Genomic DNA, 16,493 nt, shown 5'->3' on the forward strand with positions numbered 1-16,493 from the left:
AACGCTGCTGCCCCAGAAATCTGACGGTGCCCCTTCGAGTCAAAGGATGGCTGCGTTTGGGATTTTTCAAAAGACTTCTTCCAAAACATCCTTTAAGTGGCCTCTTTATCCTTTAAGGCGTCACACGTTTCCAATGGCCTGCTACGGAGCAGGCCTCACTGTTTATCGCATAGACAGTCAAACCAATATATTTTATATATTCTTTGGTTTAATATCTATTGCCAGTGATTGAATTTATTCTGAGTGCAAAAGCAATTACGTTTACAACTGTGCGTTTTGAGAAGAGACCAAACCCTACACTGAGAGCTCACTTTAATCGTGGGGTGCTGCTTCTAACCTCAGGCGCCTGGCCGTCCACAACTTGGTAATGTTAGCAGTGAAGTCACAAGGCTAACATGGAAACGGATACTTTTCTCAGGTTCCTGCGGTGACCACGTTTCCTCCTTACAGTCTCAGAATTGATACAGGGTGCGATTAATAACACTTCCTCGTTTTATGGATTATGTGCCCAGCCATGCATGGCTTCCCATGAGAGTACAATAATATATCCCAGCATTGGACAGATTTCACTATAGATTGTTAACTATCTTCTTTGGTTCTTTCGGTAAAGTCACGTAGAATGAGAATAAAATAATAAATTGATCAAATAAAATAACAATACAATTCTCACGACGTTTCGGCCACAACACAAGCGGCCTTCATCAGGTGAAGGGACGAGACTGGAGGACAGCGCTGGAGCGAACAAAGCCTCGATTAGAGAGACTCGATTAGTTGAGCCTTCTTAAAAGAAGATGAATCCTTGCAGTCACGAAAGCTTTAAATCGAAATTTAACCGCCTCTACGGGGAGGGATTCCACACAACCTTAAGATCATTCAACAGACTCCGGGATAAGAAGGCTCAACTAATCGAGTCTCTCACCTTTCTGAAGAGATGCCGCGACTCTAAGGCGCTTCGTTTCTTCTCACACAACTTAAAGGTCGCGATCTGAGCGTGGCTTTGTTCGCTACAGCCTTGACAAAGGAGTTTTCATATCAACAGGAGAATTTAGCATTCAAATAGCTGTGTTAAAGTGTTGGATTAGCAGGGCGTTAAAGTCAGAAATTAGCATGTAACTGGGAGATTAGCATGATGTTAATGTGAGGGATTAGCATGTAACTGGTCACGGAAATAGCTATGTTAAAGTCAGAGTTTACATATCAACAGAGGCATTTAGTATATTGACGCTAAAGGACTGCAACTACCCAACTATCATACAATAAACCGATGTGAAAAAACTAAGTATAAACTACTTCAATATAATAAATGTACTCAATATATTCTTCAATAAGTTGAGCTATTAACATAAAGTAACAGGGTATACACTACACTATATAATGAATACCATATAGTAAACTGATAAAAAACTAAAATATAAACTACATCAATGTTATCAATAAACTCAATATACTCTCCAATCAGCTGAGCTACTAACAATAAGTCGTTATACATTACAATTCTATGTCGAAAAAAAGGGTGGCGGTTTTTTCTTTTCAACATTAGCACCACGGAAAGCGACGAGCTTTGTTCAGACGGACGAGTCCATCTATGCTCGGAACGGAGGAGGGGGGAGAAACAGCCACAATGCGCTGCTCTGTCCTGTGCTGCGTTACAACTATGTTATAAACTGGACTACTATGCATTGCAATGCTATACCTTCCAATCTAAACTACATTGTATAATATCGTATACACAGCCCAATGTAAGCTCTAACATTATGCATTATATTGATATATCTCCAACTAAATTTTGTTTCTACATTACACGACTATACACCATAATATACACTGCCATAGACAAACCCACCCTTGAATTATACAATGCGTTACTATACACTACCCTATACTTTAGACTGTAAAATATTAGACTTGTAATATTACACTATGTATTATTCTACCAACCCTACTGTATACCACACTGCTGTATATTCACTATACAATTACGATACTATATATTGCCTTATGAATTATGTTAAACATTAAAATGTTATACTATTTATTATACAACATGCTATAAACCAGTCCCAGTCTCCTCTTTTTATCCCCTTGACTTCAAATTTCCGGGGTCACGATGTACCGTGCGGCCAATTGTGCGCCTACCTGTGATTATCGCCCGTTTTTTCTCTGACATGGAGCGCTGCGGCGGATGCTTCTGCGACCTATCCTCTGTCCATCCGTACTCATTAATGTATAACTAACCCTGGTTAATCTGGAAGGATACCATGCGAGTGTGTATTCGGTATGGGGGTCGAGGTAGGTCGTGGCGCTGCGATCCGCTGACCTCATGGTCTGTTCTTCTCGCTTAATATTCCACCCCCCAGCCCCTCCCGATGTCGTGAATGACTCATTGCGGCTGGCCTGGTGAACTTTTTTGCGCCCATACAATTTTAAGCCAACTCAGGGGCACCGCAATGTGACCTGTCCTGCGAGGGCCGGTCAATCTCCTGGCACTGGGAAACCTAGGGACCCTTCGGATTAAAACCCGCCATGCCAGGCAATCCCCCGCCAGGACACTCCGTGTGTGTGCTGCTCAGAGGCCGTGGCACCACAGTTACGACTCGTCCATGTAGTGAGTCAGATGGCGTAACATTTGTCTCGTAAAGCCTCCCTCCACCCGACATGGAAAATTAATAGAGTTGTCATGTAATTAATAATCGTGCCAATGTATTACCGCTTCAGCAGCAGCACCACCATGGACGCATTTATGGGAAAGCGATCCACACACATGGAACATTTGAGTGCGGGTGTTTCGCTGGTAATTACAGCCAGTGATTACAGCCAGTATCATCAGCAACTGTCAGAGATCTGAATCACGATGTTTAGGCGTTAGAGACGTTTTTGGGGGCTCATGCATGATATCGTCCGCTCTAGCACCCTAGACGCATCTCCAGTTCACCTGGCGCCGCTATTTCGCCTCTCATACGCACGGAGCGTGTAAAGCAGGGGTCACCAAACTACGGCCCGCGGGCCGTAGTTTGGTGACCCCTGGTGTAAAGGCAAACAGCAAAACCCACCCTGGGCGACTATTTGTATCGATCAGCGAGCTATATGGGCGTCGCTCACAGTGAGGGAAGATACCTCGAGTCGTGACACTTCCCCAGTCACACTTCTTCCCCAGGCAGACTCGGCCTCTCCTGAGTCCGTCCCTCTCCTTCCCATAGCCACACAGAAATGCTGCTGCTCTCACAGTTAATATTGTTTACGAATGCGTTTGATCCGTGTGATTTTTCGCAGTTTACAAATGAATAAATAAAAGCACGGCCGTGGGAGTTGAACCGAGCGGCACCGGTACCCGGCACTGGTGCCGCTTGCGCGCTCTCTGATGTCGCCACAGTGGGACCAGGCGAGAGCGCGGCTCGGCACGGCTCGGCAAGGAAAACAAATTCCACCGCGCCCTCTTCCCCGAGCCCACTCGGTGCCGGGTAGAGTCCCCACCGCAAGGGCTGCCGGTAGCAAACTGAGCCAGCATCCTTCCCGCTGGTCGCAGAAACAAGTTCGCATCAAACTCATGGATCGCACGCAACTCGGTCCTTCATCGCACTGAGGGCAATGAAAAACAAGTATGACCTTGAAGATAACCCACAGTGGTGGTCCCATGGGGAAACTATCCGCATACACCCAGGATTTAGGAAACCAATTTTTAGCCTATATGCTGAAACTAGATTCAGCAGTTCCTCTTTTAATGTGGAAACAAACGCCCTCTGCAACTTTTGAAGAGAACACGCCTCGGCCTGACCACACCATTTTCTTCCCTGCAGCCACATGGTCGCGGTGCCCTCGCTCATCTGCTTTCTCAACTCGGTGCTCAGCTGGAGTCAAAGACCTGCGAGAGCCAAAATGATTTTCAAGTTGTGTGTTCTGTGCTGTCTGTGGCTGGCCGCTGTGAATGGGCAAGACAGTGGTAACAACAAGAGTGGTAAGCGTTAGCACACACTTGCTTGTTTCATTTATGGAATGTGAAGAAACAGAATCCTCGCCGGTTTTTTAAAAATACATTATTACGAGATAGAAGCAACATGATCACAGCAATCTGTTCATGAGCCGGATGCCAATGGCGCGGTCTGCTGCTGGTCACGACGAGAGGACTTCAGTATATAATAGAGGGTTTTTGGGTTAGATCGCGTAAATATATAAATGTGTCGTTAAAACCCGCCACTACCCGACACAGGCAACTAGTAAGGGTTGTCACGTAAACAGAACGTGGCCAATTCGTCACGAGTACAGCACACCGGTGTGTTGGAAAGCCAAGCCACAACATTTATAATCCGTCGTACTCATCCGAGTACGACGTTTCGCTAGCAATTACAACTAGCTTCATCCAACACACCGGTGTGCTGTACTAGTGACGAATTGGCCACGTTCTGTTTAAGTGACAACCCTTACTAGTTGGCTGTGTCGGATGGTGGCGGGTTTAAACGACACATTTATATATTTACGCGATCTAACCCCAAAACCTCTATTATGGATGATATTGGTCGCGAAAGCCTCCGTGTTAAACTGACTTTAGTAGAGTTAGAGTAGTTTTCCCATTCCTCCTCCTCTGTTAAGGGAGTGCAGACCACAGTGGATTGTTACATGGTCCAACATGTGGGCTGTATGCCCACAATTGCAATACTGTGACTTGTGTCTCTAATGCATCTCTATGTATCTCTATGTGTCTACGGGTTTACATGGTCCATAGTTTGGATTGCAGGGGCACAGTCGCACTAATCTGGCTTGTCTTTGCATTTTCCATTAACGAAGGAGATGTGCGCATCGGCCTGTCGTATGTTAAACTTCTTTTGCACCGTATATAGCCCAAGCTCCTGCATATGATAACTCTTTAAATCAGTGCATGAGGTGTAGGAAATGTGCAGACTTGGGATTACAGAGAGAGAGAGAGCGTGAATTGGAGAACACGCAAGAAACGTCGTATTGACCGTTAAGAGAGCAGATGGGCTTGGGCAGTACACGCCATGGTTACAAGGGGTTTGATGGTCGCACGAGCGTGGCTCATGTCCGAGAGGGACATTCACCGTGGAGATGGAGCAAAAAAAATTGGCTTGTGAGGGAGCTTGGTGGATTGTTGTATCTCGAGACGGTTGTGGAATTGCGTGGACTTGAGGAAGTCTTCATCCAACAGTGGATATAACATGGCTGATGATACTTTAAAAGGGAATTTGCCAAACATTGTTTAGTTTTTATTTGTTTTATTTTATTATTTCCCTTCTACGTGACTTTACCGAAAGAACCAAGAATATGAATCCCTGCAGTCACGAAAGCTTTAAATCGAAAAATACAAGCCTCTGTAAAGTGCTCAGAATAAATAAGGCTCATGAATTTAAAATATACCTTTATCAATATCATCTTCACCGTTGCCATGTTTACCTTCATCATCACTATACCTTCACTGTGTCAATATCTTTTAATTATCATCTTTATCATTGTCAACGTCGTCATTATTGCCATCACCACGTTATCCATGATCAGAATCAATCATTTTTATCAACCATATTCACCTTCCTCTGTGTGCATTCGTTCACTCCACCAGCATGTGACCCCATTTCTGGGAATACAAACATCGTTATAAAAGGTGGTGACAAGACTTCGCACTGCACATTTGCAGACCCCTGGTGTAACCCCATGTTACTGGATGGGTGGCAATGTTTCACCAGCATTGGGTCAAGCGAGCCTGCTGATGAAGCACTGCAAGTAGAAACTGGTCTAGAGTTTGCTTGTATTGAACGAATGCTGTTGAAATTGTTCTCTTAGAAGACCATGTGGTTGACAGAAGCGTAGAAAATATCGAATTTGTATGTTTCTGGACAGACATGTGGGATTGTTTATTTGTTGTTACCTACATTCTGCACAATGACGTAAATTTGTATTTTTTTACAGAGACATCAACTGCAGGAAGAACCAGCACAACCATACAGAATAGCAACGCATTGTCAATCAAAGGTAACGTTCCGACACGCAGCAGTGCGTGTAGTCAACATCACTGTCAAAATCAAGACTGCAGGTAAAGCCTATTAGAGGTCCTCCGGACGCTTACCCTCGGTTCATGTATCAAATAAAAAAAAATCAGGACGTCTTGAGTCAGTACCATGGGTGGGATGCGAGTTAGCGGTCTGAGGTCACTATAAATAGAGCTCAACCCGTGATATTACAGAAATAGAAGGGCAGAGTCCCAACCCGAAGACACTGCTACACTAACACCCCAATGATATTACACTCACGATCAACCTCACGCCCGGCCAGTTGGGACCCGTCGTCAGTCACTCACCTCCTGTACCCACGGTATCAGGGAAGGAGTCGCACCACTCTGGTGCCAACACATACGGTTCTATGTTTATCCATACAAACACCGCCCGAGTCTCTCATTCTTGGACATCGGTAGCCTGGTGTTAGCATTACCTACATATAGGGCCGAATCGACTGTGTGAGAATTGGAAAGCAGCTGGACACCTCGTTGCAGCGTACTTCTGTGCACGAGCTAAAGTCCCACCTTGCACAAGCGTATTCAGTGCCACACCGTTCTATGCGACCATCGCCATGTGTCTAAAGTTACTGCTTCTGTGAGCATCTCTCAGCAAAACGCCCACGTTCAGAGCACAGACTCTCAACGTGGAAGTGCAGCTCAACATTGCAACGCTATGTGTGTGCACACAAGACTTGTCAGTATTACCACAACTCTATACCGCACAAAACTGTTGCCATAGTTCATGCCAGGACACTGTAGTAGGACACCCAGGGCAGGCACTCCGAGCCGTGCGATTCCACTCCCGTGCTGGTTCGCCACTTCCGCAGTTGGCTGCCCCACCAAGCTGCCTGAAAACAGAGGGGGAACCCTATCAGGCTCTCCCTCTACCCATAGACACCCTACATTTGTATAGTGGGCGTAGAAGTTCTGCTTAATCTCCCTGACTCGTTCTTCCTATAACGTCAACGCCTCTATGCTGGCCGTTGTCCCTGGCTAGCCACCTGATGTCCTCCTGGTCCGTAGTTCTGCAAAGCCATCACCCCGACCGTGAGGAAGGAGCCATCTGAGGATCCAATCAAAACCATCACCTTGCCATACATAGCAGGGATCACCAAAAAGATATCCAAAATCATGAACAAACAAGATCCGGGTTCGATTTAACACATTACGTAACATTCGTGATCTGATCCCATCTGTGAAGGACAAGATCCCTGACATGCAATATCCCAGCGCCTACAATCAACTAAGCTGTATCTGCGACAGCAGTTACATTGGGGAAACTAAGCGACATGTCTTGGACCGTGTTTGTGAGCATGAGGCAGATTTGAAACACGGTAGGACCAATACCTCGGCCGTGGCTGATCATTGTTTTAATGCGGTGGGCTCACGAAATTGATTTCTCTAAGACGATGGTACTTTGCAAGCTCACTGGTTATCAACAAAGATTCGTTCATGAAGCCATCCATATATACAGACACAGACAATTTCAACCGAGGGGATGGGTACAAACTCTTTAAGTCATAACTTGTATGCTTTCTTATCACCTTCTGTGCTTCACCTTGGTACTCTCTGACCCCAGGGCACATATGCCCCGCCCACTTCGTTCTGACACCAGAAGCTTGTACCACGCCCGTTTTTGAAATCTGAAGACGATCGCTTGTGTTGTGATTGAAACGTCGTAGTTTTTATTTAATTTACTTTTATTATTATTTGATCTATCTTCGTGATTTTACCGAAAGAACCAAAGAATATGGAGTGTTCCAGTTGCTGCAACCTCTCTCTCCCAGGGAGTCCCCATTAAGCAGACTTGGGTCTCTTTTTATATACAAGGTGCTTCAAAAAATGTTAACACTTATATGGGACTATCGTTTTTAATGGGAAATAAACCGGATAACACACTGTAACATGATAACAAATGTATGTTAACAGTTTCAAAAAGTCAAAGAGTCTCCACTTGTTCGCCATCATTGTCAACACGTGTCTGGAATCTTCTCCAGGTGGTCTCCAGAGCCCGGAGGCAGCACATTTCTTTTGGTATTGTTGCAAATTCTCAGAAGTGTGAACGTTTGTTTGAAGCACCCTGTATATAATTTCCCCTGGTTATTCAATGCTCCCAGATCATTGGTTGATAAGACCCATAATCTGCGAGATTCATCATTCACACCGATGAAGACTGATAAGCTCTCTCTGCACGTAGAACCAATCGGACCTGATTAATTCTCTAGCCACTAATTGCTCTTCTGTTTATAATCTTTGGAATCTTTGACAATTAATATATTCAGATCTACGAAGCCTAACGAGCTGAAAATTTCTCCACAGACTCGCCTTGCGTGACAATTCAAGATTTAATTACCGGTCCAGGTCTTGCCCATCGTGGTCCTTTTCGTGTTTTAACTACATTTTAATCTATAATAATACTCTGTAACACAATTTTTGTTCCTGGGTAGCAAGTGTTATTTCGTAATTGCTTATGCCTAAAAATTATGTAAATGGATATTATTCCCAACAAACTTTGCTTTTGTGACCAGGACAGTGATATTTGGAAATGTACCAATTTTCAATGAAGTCAGAAAAACAACAACATATTAATCAAAATTAACATGTATTTATACTAAAGTAATATAAAAATTACTACGCAAGATTTGGAAGTGAATCGTTTTTCGAGATTTACAATTATACTGTAAATCACTTTTACGAATCAGCCCCCAAATGTAGTCTCCCATCATGTTCTCGTTATACTCTCCTTGGTAGCGGCATTGAAAGTCCAGTATATCCTGGTGGAAGCGCTTGCCTTGCTCCTCCGAGTACGCTCCCATGTTCTCCTTGAATTTATCAAGATGAGCATCAAGGATATGGACTTTGAAGGATATCCTACAGCCCATTGTGCCATAGTTCTTCACCAGAGTCTCAACCAGCTCCACGTAGTTTTCGACCTTGTGATTGCCCAGGAAGCCACGAACCACTGCGACAAAGCTGTTCCAAGCTGCTTTCTCCTTACTAGTGAGCTTCTTGGGGAATCCATTGCACTCCAGGATCTCTTTATCTGTGGTCCGACGAAGACACCGGCTTTGACCTTTGCCTCAAACAGCTTAGGGAAGAAGTCTTTAAGGTACTTGAAGGCTGCCGACTCCTTATCTACAGCTCTGACAAATTATTTTATAAGGCCCAATTTCATGTGCAGTGGTGGCATCAGCACCTTCCGGGGGTCCACCAGTGGCTCCCACTTGACGTTGTTCCTGCCCACATAAAAACCGGTCCGCTGTGGCCAGTCCCGCCTGTGGTAGTGCGCCTTGGTGTCCCTGCTGTACCAAAGGCAAAGATAGCAGGGAGACTTGGTAAAACCGACTTGGAGACCCATCAGGAATGCCACCATTTTGAAGTCTCCAATGACCACCCAGCCATACTCATCATACTTCAAGGCGTCCAGCAAGGTCTTGATGCTGTTGTATTCCTCTTTGAGGTGCACCGAGTGAGCCAGGGGAAGAGACGAGTACTTATTACCATTATTGAGCAGCACGGCTTTGAAGCTCCTGGATGAGCTGTCAATGAAGAGGCGCCACTCATTCTGGTTACAGGTGATTCCGATTGCCTCAAACGGACTGGTCACATTGTGGCAGAAGCAGAGCCCATCTTGACGGGTGAAGAAGCTGCAAAAAGGTTGGTGATGCTTCCTCTGATCTGCGACTTGCACACTGTCATCAAACAAGTTCCACTGCTTGAGCCTCGACGTCAAAATCTCGGCATTGGACTTTGTGAGACCAAGATCTCTGCTCAAGTCGTTGAGGTCTTTTTGGTTGGGGTAGTATGGGTGTCTCTCCTCAGCTCCACCTCTGAAATTGTCATCTGGATCTACAACGTCTTCCTCGCTCTCTGACTTGCTGCTCTCTTCTAAAGACAGCTGCTCTCCGGATGAGTGGGTACGGGGAGTTGATGGTAGTGTGGCACCGGGGTGATGGATGAAGGAAGGTCCGGATACGTGATAGCAGGTGCATTCTTGCCAGTCTGACGTTCGGAAGGGTCCACCATACAGAAGTAGCAGTTGCTTGAGTGGTCAGTGGGTTCCTGCCAAATTATTTGGATAGTGAACTTCATGGCTGTCTTTTCCCCTCTGTACCATCCTCCAAAAATACATTTATTTCACCCATGATTAATATGTAAGAGATTCTCGCAACATTTTTCATATATATTTTTTCAATAACATTGAAAATTGTAAAATATAAAAAAAAAATTGAACCTAAAATTCCAAGCAACAATTGTACATCTTACCTTCCAGAGTTTTTTTGCATTGCTCGCAGGTGAAATGAGGTGCCCAGGGTTTGCCTTGATCCCCGACAGGCATGCCAAAATATGCCTTGTAGGCCTCTCACATCTTAGCAGATGCTTCCACAGAGTACTTTCTCGCTCTTGTCTTGATAAATTGGCCGCAGACATAGCAAAATGCGTTTGCCGGATTTTTGCAGCCTCTTGATGCCATCTCAGAAAAATGCAGATATGTATCCACTTAGACAGCTGGAACTAAACTGAACTGGTGGTCTTAAGGCGCCTGTATTTATACTACTATTTATATTACTGGAAGGTTATAGAATGTTCTCGAAGTTACTCCAAGTTTACTCAGCACTGAATCTATTTGGAATGTTCTGGAAAATAGGTAAATTCCATAATATCACTGTCCTGGTCACAAAAATAAAGTTTGTGGGGAATAATAGCGATTTTCAGTACTTTTGAGGCATAAGCAATTAGGAAATAACACTTACTACCCAGGAACAAAAATAAATACAATTTGTTACACAGTGTAATCGTACATTTTACCCCCCCTTTTGAAATCATCGAATGGTCATGCCTACCTACGACGGCAAACGTCTGGTTCAATGACAGTGGATGTTGCTGGCCAGCCTATGAGCAATGAAAGAGATGCGAATGCCACCGCTGGTTATGGCGCCCCAGTGGCTGTTAAGCAGCCCTATTCCTTACAGCGAGAGCAACAACAATGTAAAATAACAAGGTTTTCAACGCACACACACAATCTGCACTCAAAAGTAGAAAAAAATTGATGTGCTCAAAAAAAGTTGGTGGCTTCCTTTTGACATTTGTTTTTATGCAGGCCACCCTCTTTTATTGAGCATATCAAATTAGATTAATTCCGGGGTCAACATTTTTTTTCCTACTGATGACGATTGCTTGTGTTGCGATGAAAACGTCGTGATTTAAAAAAAATATATAATAACTTTATTTTTATTATTTTATTGTTATTTTTTCTATCTACGTAACTTTACCGAAAGACCCAAATTATATCAAAATAATTGATTTTATTATTTTGAGTACAAATCAAAGTGTGCGCATTGAAAAGGTAATTTTCTACCAATGTTTTTTTTATTATTGGAAAACTCACGTGCAAAACTGTTTTTTATTTATTTAGAGCAATCAATCTGCTACTGTACCATTGCCGCACGTATATATTGGTGTTTTTGTGTTATAGAGGAAACAATTACAGTACGCAGCACAACCAGCCAGCCCAGCAACACATCGCCAACAATCAATACTAACGTTCCTACACACTGCAGTGCGTATAGTCAACATCAACACTGTCAAAAGTCCAGCCTGTGGACATAAACCCTCTGTGTTGAGTTTGTACTCTCTCCCCCTATTCTGCATGGGATTCCTCCGGGTTATCTGGTTTACTCCCATCGCTAACAAAAACCATACAAACTCTTTGGTTCTATTGGGTAAAGTCACGTAGGTGAAAATAAAATAACAAAAAATCACGACGTTTCGGCCGCAACACAAGCGGCCTTCATCAGGTGAAGTGACGAGCCTGTCTGGCTCGTCCCTGCAACTGGTATTGGCGAAAATATCCCAATGCTGAAAAAAAATCACCTGAAAGTTACTCGGTGGGATTTCGCCCCCCGACTGTGATAACGTGGCAGGAGCCTCCTGAAAAAGAGTTGAGACTCAGGATTTTGTGAGTAACAAAGCTCAAGGATAAAGATATCGGCCTCTAGCGTGATGACAAAGTGGCTCTCCTCCTTCACCCTGGATGCGTGGCCACTTTTCGTCTCTGCCAAAACGTGCAGTGAGCTGTGTGAAGGCGAAACCTAGTAGAAGTGCACAATATCCTGTGCTATTACATCGCTGTCCACATCCGAGGCGTCGCTTTCAAGAGTTTGCGGAACTGTGACTCTGACCCCCGGCTGTTGTTTGTACGCAGGTGATTTCGAGCGCTTGTTTGCAAAGGCGAACTTGATTCCCCTGCTGCTGTTCGGGTTATCGGTCACTCTGGTCACCCTGCTGGTGTTCGTCTGCGTGCAGAGGTGAGCCCTTAACTGATTCTTTTTTAGACACGCTTCCATTACAAAGCCACGCATTCAAGCTGATGTCCGTATCCTGCGTCTGACCACACCTATGATTAGCACGGTTGGCTACGTACGGTGCGAAAGAAGCTTAACACACATTACATACAATACCTGACCAAACCAGTGGGAGAGCACCCAAACTCGTCACATCTCAGAAGCTAAGCTGCTCTGAGTCTGGATACGTGTCAGGTGGGCGACCGCCACGCACACACAGGGCTGTCCTTGGGCTGCATGGTGAGCACCAGAGGGAAGTGCAGGAAAGACCACGTTATGTACTCCCACACTGACCAGCGTAGTGAAGTATGGACAAATGGTTCCCTCGATGCCACAAGGCGTGAGTCGGTTCTTGGCCAGAAGTGGATTCAGCAGAGGGCTGTGCGGGTACCTCTCTTGCGTAAGAGTCTTGTGCTGGGCCGGCTCGCCTGGGACGAGTGAGCAAATGGGACAACGTCCACGACGGGCTAGGATAGAATTGGCAGAACACCGCCATAGAGGGGGTTGGGATTATTTTTTCATGATAAATGTTCACACCTGGATTGGATTGCACTTGGGTAAAATGCGCAGAGAACTCAGTGGGCACTTGGAGAACTAAGCGGGCTCAGTGGCAGCGAGCACCCTAACCACGAATCGGCCAGACTGAGGAGACGATGAGCACGTGCCTATTCCCCAGGTCGTGCAGGTGCCTCGCAGCTCGCAGGCGCAGGGGCAGCGGCGTATTGGAGGTGCAGATGGTGGACATCAGAGAAGCGGGAAACCTTACGGCAGAGACGGGCAGCGCCCACGGCATCGAGAAGGAAAATCCTCCACCCTGCGGTGCCAATGGAAGAACGATCCTCCCCGCGACGGGGCGCACGGCCGAAGGGGCGGGCGAGGCGGGGGCGGAGGGTGGCGGCGGGATCTACGAGCTGGTGGACGAGGTGCAGGAGCACGCCAGCGGTGCACCGAAAGCCGCGACCCCCGCTGCCGCGGACGACGAGTTGACCATGGTGGACAATGAGCTGTACCGGAGCGTGGGGGAGGCGCATCAAAGGGGCGCCGTTGTGGAGGCGGCGGGCGCCGGTGCGAAGGAGCCGGTGCCCGCGTGTGCAACTGTTGCTTCCGCTTGACTCCGGGTGACCTCGTACCATGACCGTTGCGAATCCTTGTTAAGGCGCTCCTGTTCACAGTCGGCGCCTTCATTGCACCTGCTCCTCTGTGACCAACCCAGGGCGATGTGCCGAGCCAACATCTCTCATTCAACAACAGGTGGCTCACGTCCCGACTGTTGCGGGAGTCACGAGTGTAAGGGTTAGGGTTGCACTGAATATTTGATTGGCTCTGCGATTGTGGAATGCACGAAACAAAGGTGAGGAAGTTAGTGATGCTGTGGTTTCTTTCACCCAGCCAGTGACCCAGACCACAAGCTGCGAGCCGTCACTGCTGCTGTGTCTTAGTTGATTGTTCCAGCACTCACCAAACCCGGCTCCCAGCGACATCACCATTTTTCCATCGTGAAATGATCACTTGCAGAGAGAGAAGGTATCTTGCTTTTATTTCAAGTATTTTTTGGTCTATTTCCAGGTTATTTTACCTAGTTCCCAGTAAGTACATTTATATATGCGCAACTCTTAGACCCTATGTCATCACGAATGCACTTTCAGCAATATATTTTCACGCAACGTATGACAAACCCTAAAAATGGCCAGTTTACACGTAGTGAGTCCAACTGAGTCACAGACGTTGTTCTTTAGAGGCAACACATTTATTGTAACATCAACACGTTAACACGAAGGGGTAACTGCCCCTTCACCAGATACAGCCTAGGGTGGTGACCACCCAGCTAACTACACTATACGTAGGAGTTACAGCTACGAAGGGTCGGGCCCTCACTCGAATCCCCGACCACGTATTGATGCCTCGCAGGACGTAGAGCTTCCAGCTTGTAGACGTAGGGCTTCCAGCTGTCGAACGAAGAACCCCGGTCCCTTTCAGGGACCCACCTTATATCCTCCCGGGTCGGGGCCGCTCTGCCATTGGCCCTGCCCACTTTCTCGAGCGTTCTAGCTCCCCCTCGATCCCTCTTGGGCCCTCTCCCCGGACACGTGATCACCCCCTATTCCCCCCACCTGGGGCCCTCTCTATGGACACTCCGGTTCACGTGTCTATGGGGTCAACCAGAGTGCCATGGCCCGGGGCTTCGTAGTCAAGCACATATTTTAATTCTCAGGGCTAAAATTCAACCAAATTGAGTGGGGGGGAAAAGTTTAGCACGATGCGTTTTGTGCATGAAGTCACTGGCGACCAAGCGAGACCGTCAACGCGGTGCTCTTTAAACTTGAGTGTTATCGCAGGTGGCTGAACCGCAGATTAAAATGCTCTTCAGCTGTCCTACTGGCTGAGTACTCTGTACTCTAGTCACCTTCTTTGCTGCCAATTACTACATTGTGGAGCAAGATGTAACATTATTCACGGACAGATACGAATCATATGCATTTTTTGTAAATATATATTTTTTCGATTGATACCAATGCCTGCTTGTCTGAGCAATATCACGGAATGTTTCATGACCACTTTAACACACCTGTATTTAGAATTGTGACCACAAGTTAATTGTAAATAGCTCTATTAGGTTATTAAAATGCTTAAATGTGGAACTTCTATGCCCATGGTTACACTTGCTATGTCATTGTTCAGTTTGAAAAACAATTGCCAGGAATTTAGGAAATAAGCCGCCTTATAAATATGAACTGAGGGCGACATGAAAGTGTTTAGCCTCGTTGTGGAGAAGAAAGTCAAGATAATAAGCAGTCGATACTTCCTTCACATATCATTAAAAACTTTTTTTGCAAATTCCATTGGTCACATGGCCTGGGAGTTTGGATATTTGTGAAAAAGAGCTTCATAGCTCATCGGATTTCTCCAGGATAAATAAAGATTCCGATTACGTTTTTTTTTATTGTTGCAGCATTGGTGGAATACAAACTCTGAACCAAACCTGGCTCTGCCGATGAGAAACTGAAGGTCAAAACCGGTCCAGAGTTTTCCTGCATTGAAAGCAATCCTGCTGAATAGATACAGAGGTGTTGGGGTGGCCATCAAAGGTTTTTTGAGATGAGATGGCTCCCTTTCAGAATGGCTTCAATTTATATGCAGCCTATCAGAGTGCGTTTGTAACAGCAGTTCAGTCTGTATGCTTTTTCTTTTTTTATAAATTGTTACTGACAATGTGATGGTAGAGGCGAATGTGCTTTGAACAATATGAATTGTATGCTTCAAGGAGCTCATTCACGTGGGACCTCAGCTTTTGTAAACACCTGATGCCGCTGGATGTATTATCCAGCAAAACTTTGTATACAATTGTCAACATTTTGCTTGCTTTCAAATATTCCTCTGTTTTGCTGATAAACCAATCCACTGCCACATTTGCCCCTACGTGGCAAGTCGATTCGATCGACTCTCGGGTGACAGAGGGCATGGATGGAAATTGCATTATACCTACACAATCTAACCCTGTAGGAACTGATTATGATTAATGCTTCATATGATGACACATATGCAGCCTCACTTTACAGTATTGTGTGCAACTGCTCTAAAAAGCAGTATTTAATAAAAACATTATTTTCTATATGAGCATTTATTTGATTTTGTCATATATATGTCGTATGGAAATGGCTTAAATGCAGAAGGAAACTAATTATTAATATTCTATAATAAAACCTCATACACACGTTTTGTTCCCATTTCCGTGACAGTTTTAAGGAAGGGTTAGGGTATCTGTGATGCACAGCTGCGGCTGTTTCCAATGGCGAAGAGGAACCCAGGGAGTGTTATTTCGGCCCTGCCATCTCTATTTGTGGCAAGGACGTAGCCATGGAGTCAACATTGGGGGGGACCAAATCTTCCAGGGTGTCTGGGGGTCCCAACCCGGAAAAATATCTAAATTTTAAAACTAATTTCCTGCCTAAAATATTAAAAAATTCACGAACACATGGGATGGACTTTTTATTTATTTTTTACAATGTCTAAGCGTGTATTGTATTACATTGCTCTGTTTGAAATTTTTTGCCATTTCTTGTTTCATTGTATCTAATGGCAGAGATTAGGGATTAATAAAATACAACCATAACCACAATCATATAAACAGAAATCTATGCATTGATTTATAT

The 16,493-nt window shown here is 45.2% G+C and overlaps 1 protein-coding gene across 1 annotated transcript; it reads left to right on the forward strand.

The window, feature by feature from the left end:
- Nucleotides 1–38: 38 nt before the first annotated feature.
- Nucleotides 39–16,459, forward strand: LOC116954172 (uncharacterized). The gene is made up of 5 exons (XM_032974658.2): nt 39–364; nt 3,795–3,952; nt 5,914–5,976; nt 12,204–12,306; nt 13,019–16,459. Exons 2-5 carry the CDS (start codon nt 3,799–3,801, stop codon nt 13,452–13,454), a joined length of 756 nt encoding a protein of 251 aa, XP_032830549.1. The 5' UTR covers nt 39–364; nt 3,795–3,798; the 3' UTR covers nt 13,455–16,459.
- The last annotated feature ends 34 nt before the right edge of the window (nt 16,460–16,493 follow it).

This window comes from Petromyzon marinus, chromosome 54 (genome assembly GCF_048934315.1).
Source record: "Petromyzon marinus isolate PM22_M1 ecotype Great Lakes invasive population chromosome 54, UKy_Petmar_22M1.pri1.0, whole genome shotgun sequence".
In the NCBI taxonomy this organism is placed as follows: Eukaryota; Metazoa; Chordata; class Hyperoartia; order Petromyzontiformes; family Petromyzontidae; genus Petromyzon; species Petromyzon marinus.

Excerpts from the sequence above, each read along its gene's own strand:
- LOC116954172 (XM_032974658.2), top strand. The coding sequence starts at position 3,799 with ATGGTCGCGGTGCCCTCGCTCATCTGCTTTCTCAACTCGGTGCTCAGC. Across the intron at positions 5,977-12,203 it reads CAACGCATTGTCAATCAAAG|GTGATTTCGAGCGCTTGTTT; the intron begins GTAACGTTCCGA and ends GTTTGTACGCAG. Across the intron at positions 12,307-13,018 it reads GTGTTCGTCTGCGTGCAGAG|GTCGTGCAGGTGCCTCGCAG; the intron begins GTGAGCCCTTAA and ends CCTATTCCCCAG.